The 15,090-nt window shown below is 50.1% G+C and overlaps 7 protein-coding genes across 7 annotated transcripts; 5 read left to right on the top strand and 2 right to left on the bottom strand.

Moving 5' to 3' along the window:
- Positions 1-63: 63 nt before the first annotated feature.
- On the top strand, positions 64-2,308 carry N7473_007897 (tyrosine--tRNA ligase MSY1). The gene is made up of 5 exons (XM_057153837.1): positions 64-424; positions 509-662; positions 718-1,004; positions 1,061-1,406; positions 1,459-2,308. The coding sequence occupies exons 1-5, from the start codon at positions 108-110 to the stop codon at positions 2,182-2,184; spliced, it is 1,830 nt and encodes a 609-aa protein (XP_057008175.1). The 5' UTR covers positions 64-107; the 3' UTR covers positions 2,185-2,308.
- A 270-nt stretch (positions 2,309-2,578) lies between these two features.
- On the top strand, positions 2,579-6,450 carry N7473_007896 (mismatch repair ATPase MSH6; the record flags this gene model as incomplete). The annotated part of the gene is made up of 5 exons (XM_057153836.1): positions 2,579-2,902; positions 2,966-3,013; positions 3,075-3,255; positions 3,306-5,698; positions 5,752-6,450. 5 exons carry the CDS (start codon positions 2,579-2,581, stop codon positions 6,448-6,450), a joined length of 3,645 nt encoding a protein of 1,214 aa, XP_057008174.1.
- A 1,276-nt stretch (positions 6,451-7,726) lies between these two features.
- N7473_007895 (uncharacterized protein) lies at positions 7,727-8,291 on the top strand (the record flags this gene model as incomplete). The annotated part of the gene is made up of 2 exons (XM_057153835.1): positions 7,727-7,861; positions 7,953-8,291. The coding sequence occupies 2 exons, from the start codon at positions 7,727-7,729 to the stop codon at positions 8,289-8,291; spliced, it is 474 nt and encodes a 157-aa protein (XP_057008173.1).
- Positions 8,292-8,592: 301 nt separating this feature from the next.
- N7473_007894 (uncharacterized protein) lies at positions 8,593-9,780 on the bottom strand. The gene is made up of 4 exons (XM_057153834.1): positions 9,548-9,780; positions 9,342-9,500; positions 8,820-9,271; positions 8,593-8,751 (listed from the first exon to the last, which is right to left on the bottom strand). The coding sequence occupies exons 1-3, from the start codon at positions 9,759-9,761 to the stop codon at positions 8,856-8,858; spliced, it is 789 nt and encodes a 262-aa protein (XP_057008172.1). The 5' UTR covers positions 9,762-9,780; the 3' UTR covers positions 8,593-8,751; positions 8,820-8,855.
- Positions 9,781-10,004: 224 nt separating this feature from the next.
- On the top strand, positions 10,005-11,204 carry N7473_007893 (glutaminyl-peptide cyclotransferase family protein; the record flags this gene model as incomplete). Its single annotated transcript, XM_057153833.1, has 1 exon — positions 10,005-11,204. The coding sequence occupies one exon, from the start codon at positions 10,005-10,007 to the stop codon at positions 11,202-11,204; it is 1,200 nt and encodes a 399-aa protein (XP_057008171.1).
- A 282-nt stretch (positions 11,205-11,486) lies between these two features.
- Positions 11,487-12,556, bottom strand: N7473_007892 (YeeE/YedE family protein; the record flags this gene model as incomplete). Its single annotated transcript, XM_057153832.1, has 2 exons — positions 11,487-12,191; positions 12,269-12,556. 2 exons carry the CDS (start codon positions 12,554-12,556, stop codon positions 11,487-11,489), a joined length of 993 nt encoding a protein of 330 aa, XP_057008170.1.
- Positions 12,557-13,510: 954 nt separating this feature from the next.
- On the top strand, positions 13,511-15,002 carry N7473_007891 (FAD-dependent oxidoreductase; the record flags this gene model as incomplete). The annotated part of the gene is made up of 2 exons (XM_057153831.1): positions 13,511-13,769; positions 13,831-15,002. 2 exons carry the CDS (start codon positions 13,511-13,513, stop codon positions 15,000-15,002), a joined length of 1,431 nt encoding a protein of 476 aa, XP_057008169.1.
- Positions 15,003-15,090: the final 88 nt, after the last annotated feature.

The raw sequence follows: 15,090 nt of genomic DNA, 5'->3' as shown, positions 1-15,090 counted from the left end.
TCCGGCCTCTTATCGAAAGATTCTCGGAGCTGCTGCGGAACAACTCGAATCGCATTCTAGATCATTGTGAGCTTTGTCGCTCTAAATTGATCTTACAGACCGGTCCAATGTGGCCAAGGACGGCATCGCTTCCCCGGGCGACTTGTCGCAACGCCCATCTCCCTCCGAGGGCACCATGCGGAGCGCGCAGCTTTGGGGTTGCTGCGCAAACAAATCCACTCCGATGCAAAACCCGCCATTCAGCTCTCTCTTCACAGCAATTTGATCCAAGGCAACACAGGCGATGGATTACGCAAAAATATCTCCAGCGCATGCAGGAGGGAAGAGAGGAGTGGGCTCGACATGCTGAGGAGATTAAGGCAGGAGAGCGGAAGAACTTCGCGGCCCATCTGGAGGACCGAGGTTTGATACACGATGTTGTCGGGTAAGAGTGCTATTCCCTTTGGCTTCATCCTACTGAGTCTGGTCTACTATGGTACCGAAGACTGACATACTTCTTGGCTTATAGAGAACGCGAACTACTACACAAAGTGTTCACCGAGAAGAGAGCTGGTATCTACGTCGGAATCGACCCCACAGCACCTTCGATGCATGTTGGACACATGCTGCCTTTCATGGTATTGGCCTGGGGATATGTTTGGGGATTGCCAGTGACTTTCCTGGTAAGTCTATACGACCTGTTCATAATGGAAAAACCAGGGACTAACCGTCATAAAGCTTGGTGGTGCAACATCTCGAGTGGGTGACCCAACGGGACGGTTGAAGGGACGTGAGCAAGTTCATTCCTCAATTCGCAAAGCGAACATGGCGAGCATGCACATGCAGTTGAAGAAGCTGGGCTCCAGCATTGAGCAGTACGGCCGACGACACGGCTATGAGAGGAAACCTATCTGGAAACGGGCGCTGCTCAACAATAACACTTGGTGGAACTCGATGCCTTTTATTCAGGTTCTACGGGATTTGGGCGCATACATGCGACTTGGCCCCATGCTGGGCCGAGACACGTAAGTCTGCATGGTCTCTTCTAGTCAGTGAGGAATGGTCTAACGAACCCGAACAGTGTCAAGACTCGGTTGAGCCAGGGTGACGGCATGTCTTTCGCCGAATTCTCTTACCCACTTCTTCAGGCATGGGATTGGTGGACTATGTTCCAAAAGGGTACACAAGTCCAAGTTGGAGGATCCGACCAATACGGCAATATCCTGTTTGGAATGGATGCTGTGAAGGCGATCAGCCGCAACACTGCTGACGAACAGCTCCGCAATCCTTTGGAATCGGAGCTTGACCGACCTATTGGATTCACAACCCCTCTTCTAACTGCGCCCTCTGGAGAGAAGTTTGGAAAGTCTGCGGGTAATGCTATCTGGCTTGACAAGGACATGACTTCTACTTTTGAGCTCTACCAGGTGAGTCGAAGTTGTCATATTCTTCTATTGATACATGACTAACAATTTTCAGTTCTTTGTCCGCACACCTGATGACACCGTGGAGAAATACCTCAAGCTGTTTACGTTCATCCCCCTGCCCGAGATTGCCTCGATTATGGAGGAGCAGAACAAGGATGCTTCGAAGCGCGTGGCTCAGCACAAGCTAGCCTATGAGTTTGTTGAGCTGGTCCACGGTAAAGAAGAGGCGGATGCCGTCTCGCTTCAGCACCGCCAGCTGTTCCGGCCTCGGTCCTCAACCGGCGAGCCATCCCCGATGCCTCGGACCACGAACCCCCCTGCCAGCCACGCTCAATCTTCTACCTCCGGCTTCGCGACTCCCCAGTCAGGAAACCCGTACGCGTCCCAGACCAACTTCGCCAACATGCCTAATGCTCGGGTCACTCTTCCCAAATCCTTAGTTCACAACCAATCCTTCAACAAGATTTTGTGGTCTGCTGGCCTCGTGGCTTCCAAGGGCGAGGGCCACCGTGTAATTGTGAACAACGGTGCCTATGTGGGTAGCCGTCCTGGCGACAGCGGGCCCATGTCTGACGATCTTGCGTTTACTCCTATTCGTCCTTGGCCTGCGGAGAAGACCCAGGAGTACATCATCGGCGACAACCTTCTGATGCTTAAGCTCGGCAAGTGGAAGTTCAAGATGGTCGAAATTATTAGCGACGAGGACTTCCGTGCTAAGGGGCTGACTGCCCCCGGATGGGAGGAGGAGCCCTCGGAATCGACCGAGTCGAAGGAGTGATTCTGCTGGTCATTTGTAAAGATGATGGATGATATCTCTACTTGTATTTTTAGACTTGGTGTCGCATAATCTCCTGTACAATATGCATCTTGAGCCTCTTGATTTTCTAAAATGACAACAATACTCTGATCAAATTCCGTCTGTACCACCGAATAACTAAATTTGACCTGTCGAGTATGAACGTGGAGACGCCAAGACTTTCTGCTGAGATCCACTCTACGCGTCGACGCGATTCGCGCCTTATCTCCTATCGTCTCATGTCTCATCCATCCTCTCCCTTGTCAATTCGTCTGTTCATCACACATTCAGAATTCTTGTGAGACGTTCAATATTGAACACTCTATTTACACCTCAATTGAGATCTTAGGTATAGCGATATAGAGGATCAACGACAATGGCGAAGGGTTCCGCCTCATCGCCGACTGCGACCCCACCCCAAGCAGCTCTAAAGCGGACAACTTCGAGCACACAGAACATGAAGAACCAGAAGTCAATCCTGGGATTCTTTCAGAAATCCTCGCCGGCAACTCCTTCCAACGACAAACCTCGTGAACCCGCCTCGTCCCCAGCCCAGCGAGCCAGCGAGAAACGTGTAGCCAGTGCCGTGAAACCTACACCTAAGAGGAATTTCTCCAGCTTCGCCCAGGACTTGACCCCGGTGCCGAGCAGTGATCTTCCTATTCCAGAGGAAGATGAGGAGAACGGTGACAAGGTGAAGGTACATCTGGATCCTCTTCTCTTCCCAACATGTTCCCTCGCTAACGTTTCCTCTCCCCTTCAGTCAGGACGCGACGAAATCCAGGACGCCAACATGTCTCCCTCGCGAAGAGTATGTACACTGCATATAGCCCTTGCCTATATCTGCCATAGACTTATCGTTTTTATTTCAGGCCAAAAAGAAGCAGGTCAGCTACAAGGAAACCGATTCGGAGGGCGAGGACGACGACGATGTTATCTTCCGCCCCAGTCGCAAGAGTAATGCGAATGGGCGCGCTGCCAAGCGCAGGAAGACTTCTCCTGAGAGTGAGGACGAGTTCCAGGAGGCAGGAGACGCCGGATACTCGGATGATGGTAAGTCTATCACTCTTTGCGCGCTCCAAAACACTGCTGACCGAGTATAGAAATGGACGACTTCATCGTTGCCGATGACTCTGATGAAGATGCAGCCGCACCAAAGAAGCGCAAGCGACCAGCTACTACACCTTCGCGGAAGAACTCAAACCGAGCCCCTTCTTCACCTCCACCCCGACCGACCGACGAAGACCTCGATTTGGATATCCCCGAGGCCACAGCTGGTACCGCGCTGAAGTGGACCTTCGACCCAGAAAACACCGAACCTCGAAAGGAGCGTGAAGTCCAAGCGACTACGAAGACACCCGCCAGTGCAAAGAAAGAGAAAGCCCACACCAGAGAGCCCGAGGAACGATACCCGTGGCTTGCAAACATCAAGGACATTGATGGAAACCCTCCAGGCCATCCTGACCATGACCCACGCACCATCTACATCCCCCCGCTGGCCTGGTCTAAGTTCTCGCCCTTTGAGAAGCAATACTGGGAGATCAAGCAGAAATTCTGGGATACTGTGGTTTTCTTTAAGAAGGGCAAGTTTTACGAGCTCTACGAGAACGATGCCACGATTGGTCACCAACTCTTCGACCTCAAACTCACTGACAGAGTCAACATGCGCATGGTTGGTGTCCCTGAAATGAGTCTGTCTCATTGGGCAAATCAATTTGTTGCCAAGGGCTTCAAGATCGCTCGCGTTGACCAATCCGAGTCCGCTCTGGGCAAGGAAATGCGTGAGCGAGATGCCAAGAAAGGGAAAGAAGACAAAATTATCAAGCGAGAACTCGCTTGTGTTCTTACTGCTGGTACTCTAGTCGAGGGCTCGATGCTGCAGGATGATATGTCGACGTACTGTGTTGCTATTAAGGAAGCCATTGTGGATGATCGCCCAGCGTTTGGTCTGGCCTTTGTTGATACGGCCACGGGCCAATTCTTCGTGTCAGAGTTTGTCGACGATGTGGACATGACCAAGTTTGAGACCTTTGTCGCTCAGACTCGCCCTCAGGAAATGCTGCTCGAGAAGGGATGTGTCTCGCAAAAAGTCATGCGCATTCTCAAGAACAACACTGGGCCCACAACTATCTGGAACTATCTCAAGCCGGGCAAAGAATTCTGGGAAGCAGACATCACCGTCAAGGAACTTGATGCTAGCGAGTATTTCGTCTCCGAGGACGATGATAATGTCAAGGCATGGCCTGAGGTCCTTCGTGAGGCACGTGAGAAAGAGTTGCTCATGTCTGCTTTCGGTGCTCTTACGCAGTATTTGCGAGTTCTCAAGATTGCACGAGACCTGATTACCATTGGCAACTTTACGTGGTATGACCCCATTAAAAAGGCCTCTAGCCTGGTTTTGGACGGCCAGACCCTGATCAACATGGAAATTTTCGCAAACTCATTCGATGGTGGTCAAGAGGGCACTCTGTTCCAACTCTTGAACCGCTGCATTACACCCTTCGGAAAGCGAACATTCAAGCAATGGGTCTGCCACCCATTGATGGATGCTAAGCGGATCAACGCCAGGCTTGACGCTGTTGATGCCTTGAATGCCGACCCTAGCACCCGCGACCAGTTCTCTTCACAGTTGACCAAGATGCCCGATCTTGAACGTCTGATCTCCCGTGTTCATGCAGGAGTCTGCAAGGCCCAGGACTTTGTTCGTGTTCTGGAAGGATTTGAACAAATCGAATATACTATGGGTCTTCTTAAGGACAGTGGTGCCGGCGATGGCATCATCGGAGACCTTATCAAAGGAATGCCGGATTTGACCCCGTTGCTTTCATACTGGAAGACTGCATTTGATCGGCCCAAGGCAAGAGACAATGGAATCTTGGTTCCGGAGACCGGAGTCGAGGCCGATTTTGACAATTCCCAAGACACCATTGAACAGCTGCACAAGGAGCTTGATAACGTTCTGAAAAAGGCCCGCCGGGACTTGTGCTCCACTGCCATCTGCTACCGTGACAATGGAAAGGAAATTTACCAGCTTGAGGTGCCAGTCAAGGTCAAAAATGTTCCAAAGAACTGGGATCAAATGTCTGCCACCAAGCAGGTGAAGCGCTACTACTTCCCCGAACTCCGAAGCTTAATCCGGAAGTTGCAAGAAGCTCAGGAAACCCACAGCCAAATTGTGAAGGAAGTTGCCGGTCGATTCCACGCTCGATTCGATGAGCATTATGGTACATGGCTAGCTGCGGTTCGAATTATTTCACAACTTGATTGTTTGATTAGTTTAGCCAAGGCATCCGCTTCGCTAGGCCAGCCTAGTTGCCGCCCTGTCTTTGTGGAAGAAGAGCGAAGTGTCCTGGAGTTTGAGGAATTGCGGCACCCGTGTCTTCTTTCATCCGTGGAGGACTTCATTCCCAACGATGTCCAGCTTGGTGGCAAGCATGCAAACATCGATTTGCTCACTGGTGCTAACGCGGCTGGAAAGTCCACTCTTTTGCGAATGGTACGTATGACTTCCGCAATTTTTGCCTATGAACTATTGCTAACAATACATAGACCTGTGTCGCCGTGATTATGGCCCAAATTGGCTGCTACCTGCCCTGCAAGTCTGCCCGCCTGACTCCCGTCGACCGCATCATGTCCCGTCTGGGAGCAAATGACAACATTTTTGCCGCGCAATCGACTTTCTTCGTTGAATTGTCTGAAACGAAGAAGATCCTGTCTGAAGCGACTCCGCGCTCACTCGTCATTCTGGACGAACTGGGCCGTGGTACCAGCTCCTACGATGGTGTCGCCGTTGCGCAGGCCGTCCTGCACCATATCGCCACCCACATCGGTGCAATGGGTTTCTTTGCGACACATTACCACTCGCTGGCTGCTGAATTCGAGAATCACCCCGAGATCGCTCCCAAGCGTATGGCTATTCACGTAGACGATGCTGAGCGGCGTGTCACCTTCCTCTACAAATTGGAGAGCGGCATCGCAGAGGGCAGTTTCGGTATGCACTGCGCGTCAATGTGTGGTATCTCGAATAAGGTTATCGAACGTGCGGAGGTTGCGGCTCAGCAGTGGGAGCACACCAGTCGACTTAAGGAGAGTCTTGAGCGTCGGAAGGGTGGCAGCTTCATTGGACTGGGATGGTGGAGTGATGTCGCCTGGGCCCTCCGTGAGTCAACTACAGAAGATGACGACGAGGCTGGTGGCGTCACTGATCTGGGCCTGGAGGTCTTGCGCAAGGCCATTGAAGCTCTGTAGTGCTGTATCCAGGGCTTGGGTTCGTATACCTAGGTATAATTCTTTGTCGGCTGTGCATCCGCTTTGACTACTTGTCATGTTTCACTTTGTTTATCTTATATCTCGGGTCAAGAGGTGTTTTGGGGCTATCTCTTACCTGAATGTGGGAACTTCTACTTCTGGATTTCTCTGTCATTCAATAGCTCGTCTATTAGCCTATGAGCAATTTCATTTTGTCAATTTATCACTTCAAGTCAAGCTCACTTCTTATCAAGATCATCATATGGCCTTTGGCATGAACACTTGCGATCCAGGATTCCTACCTACTCTTCACTTAAAGTGGATTTATTCTCTATTTTTCAACTTAACCGTATTATTTGAATCTTCCGCTCCTCCACTATCAGCCGCAACCGGGGAGAGGAGGTGTTTGCTGATTCCTTGGACGGATGTTAAGGTCAGGGTGCTTCTGACTTTTTGCAAATGGAGGATTTGGTAGTTCGATGGTTGCCCCAACATGGAGAACAGAACTTAGTATACGTCCCAGTTGGTCAACGAAGTAAATCTTGCACTCTATGTGTGTTGGTTCAATTGACGAGACTTTGGTGAGATAATAATAGTCAATAAAAACCAGACTGACGATCAACTAACTGCCAGATGGCAGATAATTGTTGGAAAGGTGCGACTTCATAGCTACCTTGAAACAAATCCTTTCATGCTCATCCTGACATGATGCCTTAGGGCTACGCACAACATGAAGGCTCGAATATGACTTAGAGGCTAGTATTGTAAAACCCTACTCAGTAAGATATAGACAAACTGCTCTGGATGCTAGATAGAGATTTGTAGAGGAACAAGCGACGAGCATAAGTGAATAAAAATAATGAGTAGGCCAAAGGTTGCGTGATGTAGCATATAGCCAAAGCGATAGCTTAGAATGATCTAAAATTAGTGCGAATTTGAAGGGAAAGTGACATAGTCAAGTCTCAAAACAGCAGTTTCCTCGCTTAGTGTATATACAGTCTTTGAGGATCCTGCATTTCGTGCTGGATCTAAGCATAAAAATCATCTTTTCAAAGATCTCTCAGTTTGCTCTTCTCTCCTCCACAACCTCGACAAAGCTTCTACGGCACACTCTGCAGAGACAGAAGCCTCTTTCTTACTGTCACTCTACCTTTATCAACACCCTGACTTCCGAACCACTTTCTCCTTTCATCATCAGCCTTGACCATCTTTCATTCGACAAAGCATCCTCCATTACCAGAGCCCAGTCACAGCTCATTTTTCAACATACACAACCATGTCTTCCGCCAATTCTCCCACCTCTACTCGGGCCACCTCCACTCGCATCGTCGACAGCATGCTCGGGATGAGCCCTGGTGAGGTCCGCCTGCTGCTGCTCGCCTACCTCTGCACCGACAAGAAGACGGGCAAGGTATGTACTTCTCACATGCAACCCAAATTTTGAAATATTTGATTATCTATGTGACTTGACTAATATGGCTTCTTTCTTTGCGTATTTACAGATGGACGTCACCAATCTCGCTGCCCGAGCCCGACTTACCGTCCCCTCCGCTAGAAACATGCACCGGGCCGCCCTTTCGAAGTTGGCCAAGCTGAACCCCGAGTCCACCCCGGACGAGGGAGATGACGCTGGCCCTTCGACTGGTGCGGCCTCGCGCTCTACCCCCTCTCGCCGTGGTGGTCGTCCCCGTGGACGTCCTCGCAAGAACAAGGATGCCGCTACTACCACTGGCGCCGCTACCACCGACCCCAAGAGCAACGACCAGGCTAATCTGGAAGAATCCGAGGTCAAGGTGAAGGACGGCGATGAGGACACTGGCATTGCCGGGGATGATCTGTGAACTTCACACGGGATACTTGGGACATTTCAGCGTTTGCTGCTGTTTCACTCCTCTGGTTGCTTGCTTTGAAATGGAGTATCCGCAAGGCATTCAGTAAGGGGATTCATAGTTAGCTGAAGACCCACGCCTGCCAGATGGTATTATACCATTAATAGCATTATGGACTTCTTGGCGTTCAGTTAGTATGCGGGCTTTTGCAAGTTCACGATTCTTTCTGTTAGTTCACGGTTTTTTTTACTTGGTCCCGATTTTTTTTTGCTAGGTCACGTTTTTCAATGCTAATTCACGATTTCTTTGCTGTTTCTCTTGAAATAGGGTGCAAAGTATTTAGCTAAATATCTAGAGGCTGGGGCTAATCGTACGCCAACTCATGCTTTTGCATGACAGACTATTCCATTTTCAGATATTAAAGATAATAGGTACATCGAGCACCTAGATATCCTCATAATACCTACTAAGCCTTTGACTTCAGCTATTAAAAAGACAATTCGAAAGATCTTTTATGAAAGGGAAAGTTAAAGTATATACCTTACCATAGGTAGAAATATTGACAAAATGGTCCATTCATCGCCGTTGAGCCACTTGACTCTGTATCCTCTTGTAGATATCTGGCCATAGCTCAGGATAGAATGCCGTTGATTGTCTGCCCGGCTGACTCTGACCAGCCGCAAAGAATTTTGCCGTGGGCCTACCCATCCACCAAGACCTGGGTGCAGGGTTCACATTTCGGAAAGTGACAGGCCGGAAGGGACTTTTATCAGGCATTAGATCTCCCAGACGGACGGCGGTCTGTCGTGGAATTGCGTTGAATCTTGTCGTTGTGAGAATCAACATGGTTGTGGGTGGTAGTTCTTTTGCGTAGTGAATAGCCGTCTCGCGAGATTTCCTTGCGAATGCTGGGAGGGCTAGGTGGATGAAGCTGACGTAGGGTGCAGAGGTATAGGCGACAAAGAGCATTGGCATTGCGCCGCCGGCAATCACTATAGGAGAGAAGGTGTCAATAAAGATATTCTTGGAAAATGAGGGAGGTCAGGAGAAGAGTAGTCATACCTAATGGTGTAATGTACCATGCATTCTCAGCATTGTAACAAGAGGGGGCGATAATCAGGCAAGCTCCGCCAAAGAGAAGAATTGTTGTCACCCGCAATATGCCTAGGAACATGGATCGGCCAGTTCCACCATAGTATACCAAAATGCGCTCCGGGGGTCCTATACAGCATCAGTCTATGATATTGAGACTCAGGTGGGCTCCATACCTCTCCGAACGGTTGTCTTAGCGGCAGCGCTTGCAGGGGAAGTAGTTCGTGTCGTCGCAGTGATTAGGTCTTTAGGTGCAGGCGAAAGAGATTCATGGCGACGGGATGGGCGGGGTGCTTGAGATTTGAATCGAGTCCATACTCGAGCACGGATATCTCTTTGAATAGACTTTGGAAGCGCAGCGCGCAATTGAGGGTGGAGAAGGATTCGCATGATTGTCGCAATTGTCGGTGATGCGCTCGGAGGTTCAAGCTTGTCCGAAAGTCGCGCCAAAGTCGCCGGCTGTGACCGCCTTGGCGGGCCTCTCTCTTTGTTGCACGACAGGGACTGATTTCATTGTCGACTATTACACTCAGTCCTGAGATTATACTCGGCGTGCCTAGCTGGCCTGGGCGTCAAGCTAATTATTGATGCAGCTTGCAGAGTCATGAACCGCTAGTCACTCGCTACGACGCCATGTCTACGGCTTACTGCGACCTCCGCGGCCTTCGTGGCCACATCCTTTACCTATGCCTCGGCTTACTACTGCTTCTAATCCCCGGAGAAGCCTACGAGAAACTTTCAGATGACAGACTGAAAGCACTTCCACGACCAAGTCAAGACTTTGACATTCACACTGGTGCTCTGTTCTCGCCAATTCTACAACCTCGCGTCCCTGGCACCCCTGGCCATACAGCAGTACTCGAACACTTCGCAAGCTTCTTCCGGACAACACTACCACAGTGGGAGATTGAGTTCCAAAACTCGACCGCAAAAACCCCGATATCTCATGGGAAAGATGTCCCATTTATCAATTTTATCGCATACCGGGATCCGCCAGGGGCTTCAAAGGGCGATGTTGGCCGATTGACATTGGTTGCTCATTATGATAGCAAGCTAGAGCCAGAGGGATTCATTGGAGCCATCGACAGTGCTGCGCCTTGTGCAATGATCATGCATGCCATGCGCAGTATTGACTCCGCTTTGGATAAGAAGTGGGCAGCGATGAAGGAACAAGGCATGGACCTTTTGGAAGAACACCATGGAATACAGGTCCTCTTCCTCGATGGCGAAGAGGCGTTCAAGGAGTGGTCCACTACAGACTCACTATATGGTGCTCGCGCTCTTGCCGAACACTGGGATACTCAGATGAACCCGGCTATGTCGACATTCAAGACGCCACTGTCGTCTATATCTCTCTTCGTTCTACTAGATCTTCTTGGTTCAAAGAACCCGAATATCCAATCCTACTACCCTACAACCCACTGGGCTTATCAAAGTCTCGGATCCCTCGAAAAGCGTCTTCGATCTCTTGGGAAATTGAAATCCCCGCCAGCTGAGCCATGGTTCATTGATACATCAAAGGATTCTCATCAAGTCATGGCATTCGGTGGAATCCAGGATGACCATTTGCCTTTTCTGGCAAGGGGGGTGGAAATCCTCCATCTCATTGACTTTGCACCTTTCAAGGGCTTCCCATCTGTTTGGCATACGGCCGATGATGATGCTGAGCACCTGGATATGGATACCGTCAAAGATTGGAGCGTTCTGATGACTGCATTCGCTGCTGAGTGGATGGAGTTGGAAGAATACCTTGACCATCAAGACAATGTGCGGCGTGAAGGGGAGCTTGAAGAGTCGGAGGCTATCCGATTAAACAAGAAGACCGAGTTGTAAGCTACTCCGTTCTTTTTCACACCTACTTGATGTTCTAGTTTCGATTTATTTCCATGCATTGCATCCTTTATACCCAGTTCATTCTTGAAAATCCTTGTATTTCCGGATTTTATTTTCAAGTCATGTATCAATCTCCAGCGTCGTGAACCCATGCTGATTCGGTTTTGCAAAATAGTAAATAAAGTTATCGTCAATGTCATCTCAGAGCTTCGCCACTAGGTGGCTTTCCATATATTTACAATGCATCTCTATGAGTTATTATCCATATTTCCTGCGCCTAATCTAAAACAAATTGCCCAGCATGTATCCGGTCATCGTCGCCAGTCCCCAGGTAGGCTGAAGGACCGAGCGGAGAATGCTCGGACCAGGACACACTCCTTGGAGACCCCAGGCAACACCGAAGGCGACCGAGCCAGCAACGAAACGCCAGTTGATATCGGCCACCGTAGCTGTGGGCAGTCGCCACTTCTCGGCTAGCGTAGGCTTTGCAGGTTCATGTTCCTTCTCCAACTTCTGACCCGGCTTATGAGTCAAGTATGCTACCAGCGATGGACCGATTCCAAACAGGATTATCAATGCCAACGACGGATCCCAACGAGAGGGGTCCGTCGCGATGGCGAAGAAGCGCAAAACTTTGGCGGAATCAGCCATCCCCGAGATCAACAGACCAAGTCCAAACTCCAACCCTGCTAGGTACGCGAAGAGAGTCTTGTTTTCCTCTGATCGTTGCAGTGCCTTTGGAACGATGAAGAAGTTCGTGATGGTTGATAGGAGCAGTGACCCGGCCATGAAGACGATCTCCGGCGAGGATGGGTAGACTGGAGTGTAGCATGGGAGATCACCACAAGCCGGGATATTGGAACCACCTGCGACGACGTTTGCTGTGATCAGGGCGGTTGTGAAGAAGAGAGCGGTTGAAATCAACGAGCGTGGCGAGAGGCGGGAAAGACCACAAAGCATATGGCCCGAGGTACAGCCACAGCCATTCTAATAGAATTGAAAAGTACGAGTCAGCTTTTGCTCCAAATTCAATACTTAGTATACTTGACTCTTGGCTCTCTTACCTTTGTCCCCCAGCCTAGTAACATGCCCACGCCCAGCGTTGCCACTGCCGAGGCCAAGGTGTGCGGAGCAGCAGGATAGCTCGGGATCAAGGACGGGGCCAGGAAGTACACTGGCAGGACGCTGGAGACCAGGCCCGCGATAATCGGGACATTGTCTTGGTTTGGATTGAAGACTGATCCAGAGAGGAGTGAGGAGATACCGAAGACCGCTCCGTTATGAACGAGTAACCCCGATGAACCCTGAAAGAGTAGCAGGGCACCGAGAGAGGTGTGAACAGGGGTGAACATTATGGCGATGGACGACGTTGAACTCTCGTGGATGAATAAAGTTTACCAGGACGGGAGATTGATGTCATGCGAGTGGCATGGCCAAAGGGGGTCGATCTTTGTAGATTTGGTTGATAGAAGAAGATTGGAAGGTGACAGGGATTATTATAGTAGATCAAAGGAAGGAGAGATATAAGGACGTGCAAGTGACAAAGAAATTGCCTTTCTAAGGAACCCGAGTCGTCCGAGAGCCCGTCCTTTAGTTCCCCGTCGCCGATTGAAAAAATACGAAATAGACTTTATTCAACTCACGCAATGTTGAACTGATCTTCGCTCATATAAAAGATTGCCGCATTCGGGGACCAAAGCCGTGCGGATCTGGTCCCCGAGCCCACAAAACTCCCCGAGTGGACAAAGAGAAGAAGTACAGTATCCTGTAGAGGGAGAGTAAGGGAAGTGGACAGGACAAAGAGAGTTAAACCATATTGGTGGACTGGTTGTGACTAACATACGACAAGTGGTCAAAAAAGGTTTGATTATGGTATTCATGCATGGTTGTGGTCATCGTTCCTGGTCAAGCCACCGGAAGTATGGGGAACTCAATATACGGGTATTAGGGACGGAGTATTTAACCATACTGTGTAACCAACCATACTATACTTTGATGAGCGTTTGCTGATGGCCTGGGGCTATGGTCAGAACTCAGAACTGTTCATGGGCAATTGATATCGGTATTATTATCATCAATCCTTGATTTGGAATCATCTATTCTAGAATGTTATTGAGGAAATTGCTTTTTTGAGGATAAATTGCTGGACATTCCTCACGGGAGTGGAAGGTGCAAGCGCCCTCCCTCGTGCCTTCCACCCTTGATCCTCCCTCGCCTCAACCCTTCGCGCTCAGAATCACCTTTCTGTCTGAGAACCAACTCTCAACGCCATCAACGCCCTTGTGGCTATGGGCTGCGCGCTCAAGATGGGAAACGCTCATAGTATCCCCGGCCACGACTGCCTCCTCGCGGCAGTCGGTCAAAACTCGAGTCTTGTGGCTTTCCAAGGTGACCCCTTCTTCACCTTGCGAACGCCTCCCGTCTACAACCTAGACCGTCCAGTGACTCCCATCGCTGTCACCTTCCCCGAAAACTCGGAACAAGTTGCTAGCATCGTTCAATGCGCAGCTACCAACGGTTACAAAGTTCAGGCGCGCAGCGGCGGACACAGCTATGGCAACTACGGTAGGTGATCAGTCACTCCAAAACAAACCTCTGCATAATCTGATGCGTGATGACATTTTAGGCCTGGGAGGAGTTGATGGCGCGGTGGTGGTCGACTTGAAGAATCTCCAAGATTTCTCAATTGACCCCTTCACGCAAATCGCCACTGTTGGATCCGGAACCTTGCTTGGAGATCTTCACTCACGCCTTTACAATGCTGGTCACAGAGCCGTGGCGCACGGCGCCTGTCTGAATGTCGGCATGGGTGGGCACTTTACAATTGGAGGCCTAGGAGCAATGTCGCGACAATGGGGAATGGCCCTTGACCACATCAGAGAAGCTGAAGTGGTACTTGCAAATGGAACCATCGTCAATGCATCCTCTTCCCATAACCAGGATGTCCTGTTTGCCATCAAGGGGGCTGCTGCAAGCTTGGGCATTGTCACCAAGTTTAAGTTGCACACTCATGCAGCACCCACACATGCTGTGCAGTACTCCTATACACTCAACCTGGGCACCACGGCACAGAGAGCTCAGCTCTTCAAAGATTGGCAGCGGTTCATATTTACCAAGAACCTTACTCGCCGGGTCTCGAGTGAGCTCCTGGTGTTTGAGTCCGGGATCTTGCTCTCGGGGACTTTCTTTGGGTCTGCCAGTGAGTGGAAGAGCTTCGAAAAGGAGATGAACTTCCCGGCTACGGATAATGGCACTGTGATCGTTTTAACGGATTGGCTGGGCATGATCACGAGCCAAGCGGAGGATTTCATTTATCAGGTTGTGGGGGGTATTCCAACTTCGTTCTATGCCAAGTCCATGTCCTTTACGGATCCAATCCCAAACGATGGCATTGATTCCCTCTTTAAATACCTGGACTCTGCAACGAAGGGGACACCAACCTGGTTCATCATCTTCGATCTGGAAGCAGGTGCCACTAACGACGTTCCAGTCAATGCCACAGCCTACGCGCATCGAGAGACAATCATGTGGATGCAGTCGTACGCAGTGAACCTTCTGGGACCAGTCTCGCAGACAACCAAGGAATTCCTCAAAGGCACCAATGATGTGGTCTCTACCTCTCAGCCAGGCGTTTCGCATGGCGCATATCCTGGCTATGTTGATCCCTTGCTTGAAAATGCTCAGGAGGCCTACTGGGGGTCAAATCTTCCGAGATTGCAGAGCGTCAAAGCTCAAATTGACCCGAGTGATGTTTTCCACAATCCACAGAGTGTCCTGGTTGTTCCAGACCAACCTTAGGGTACGTTGTTGAAAGACGTACTTTTGGACAACGCGGTGGTGGCACGAGAGACGAATGACGTCAACTGGCCTTGGCATTGATATTTGG

Source organism: Penicillium subrubescens (genome assembly GCF_028828155.1).
Source record: "Penicillium subrubescens strain IBT 31985 chromosome Unknown utg000005l_segment0_segment0, whole genome shotgun sequence".
NCBI lineage: Eukaryota > Fungi > Ascomycota > Eurotiomycetes > Eurotiales > Aspergillaceae > Penicillium > Penicillium subrubescens.
The sequence above is the reverse complement of the archived record's forward strand: the minus strand, read 5'-3'. Positions and strand labels throughout refer to the sequence as shown.

Coding starts and splice junctions, on each gene's coding strand:
- N7473_007897 (XM_057153837.1), top strand. CDS start 108: ATGTGGCCAAGGACGGCATCGCTTCCCCGGGCGACTTGTCGCAACGCC. Junction 425..508: donor TTGATACACGATGTTGTCGG/GTAAGAGTGCTA, acceptor CTTGGCTTATAG/AGAACGCGAACTACTACACA. Junction 663..717: donor GATTGCCAGTGACTTTCCTG/GTAAGTCTATAC, acceptor ACCGTCATAAAG/CTTGGTGGTGCAACATCTCG.
- N7473_007894 (XM_057153834.1), bottom strand. CDS start 9,761: ATGCGAATCCTTCTCCACCCTCAATTGCGCGCTGCGCTTCCAAAGTCT. Junction 9,501..9,547: donor TAAGACAACCGTTCGGAGAG/GTATGGAGCCCA, acceptor GATGCTGTATAG/GACCCCCGGAGCGCATTTTG. Junction 9,272..9,341: donor ATGGTACATTACACCATTAG/GTATGACTACTC, acceptor TCTCTCCTATAG/TGATTGCCGGCGGCGCAATG.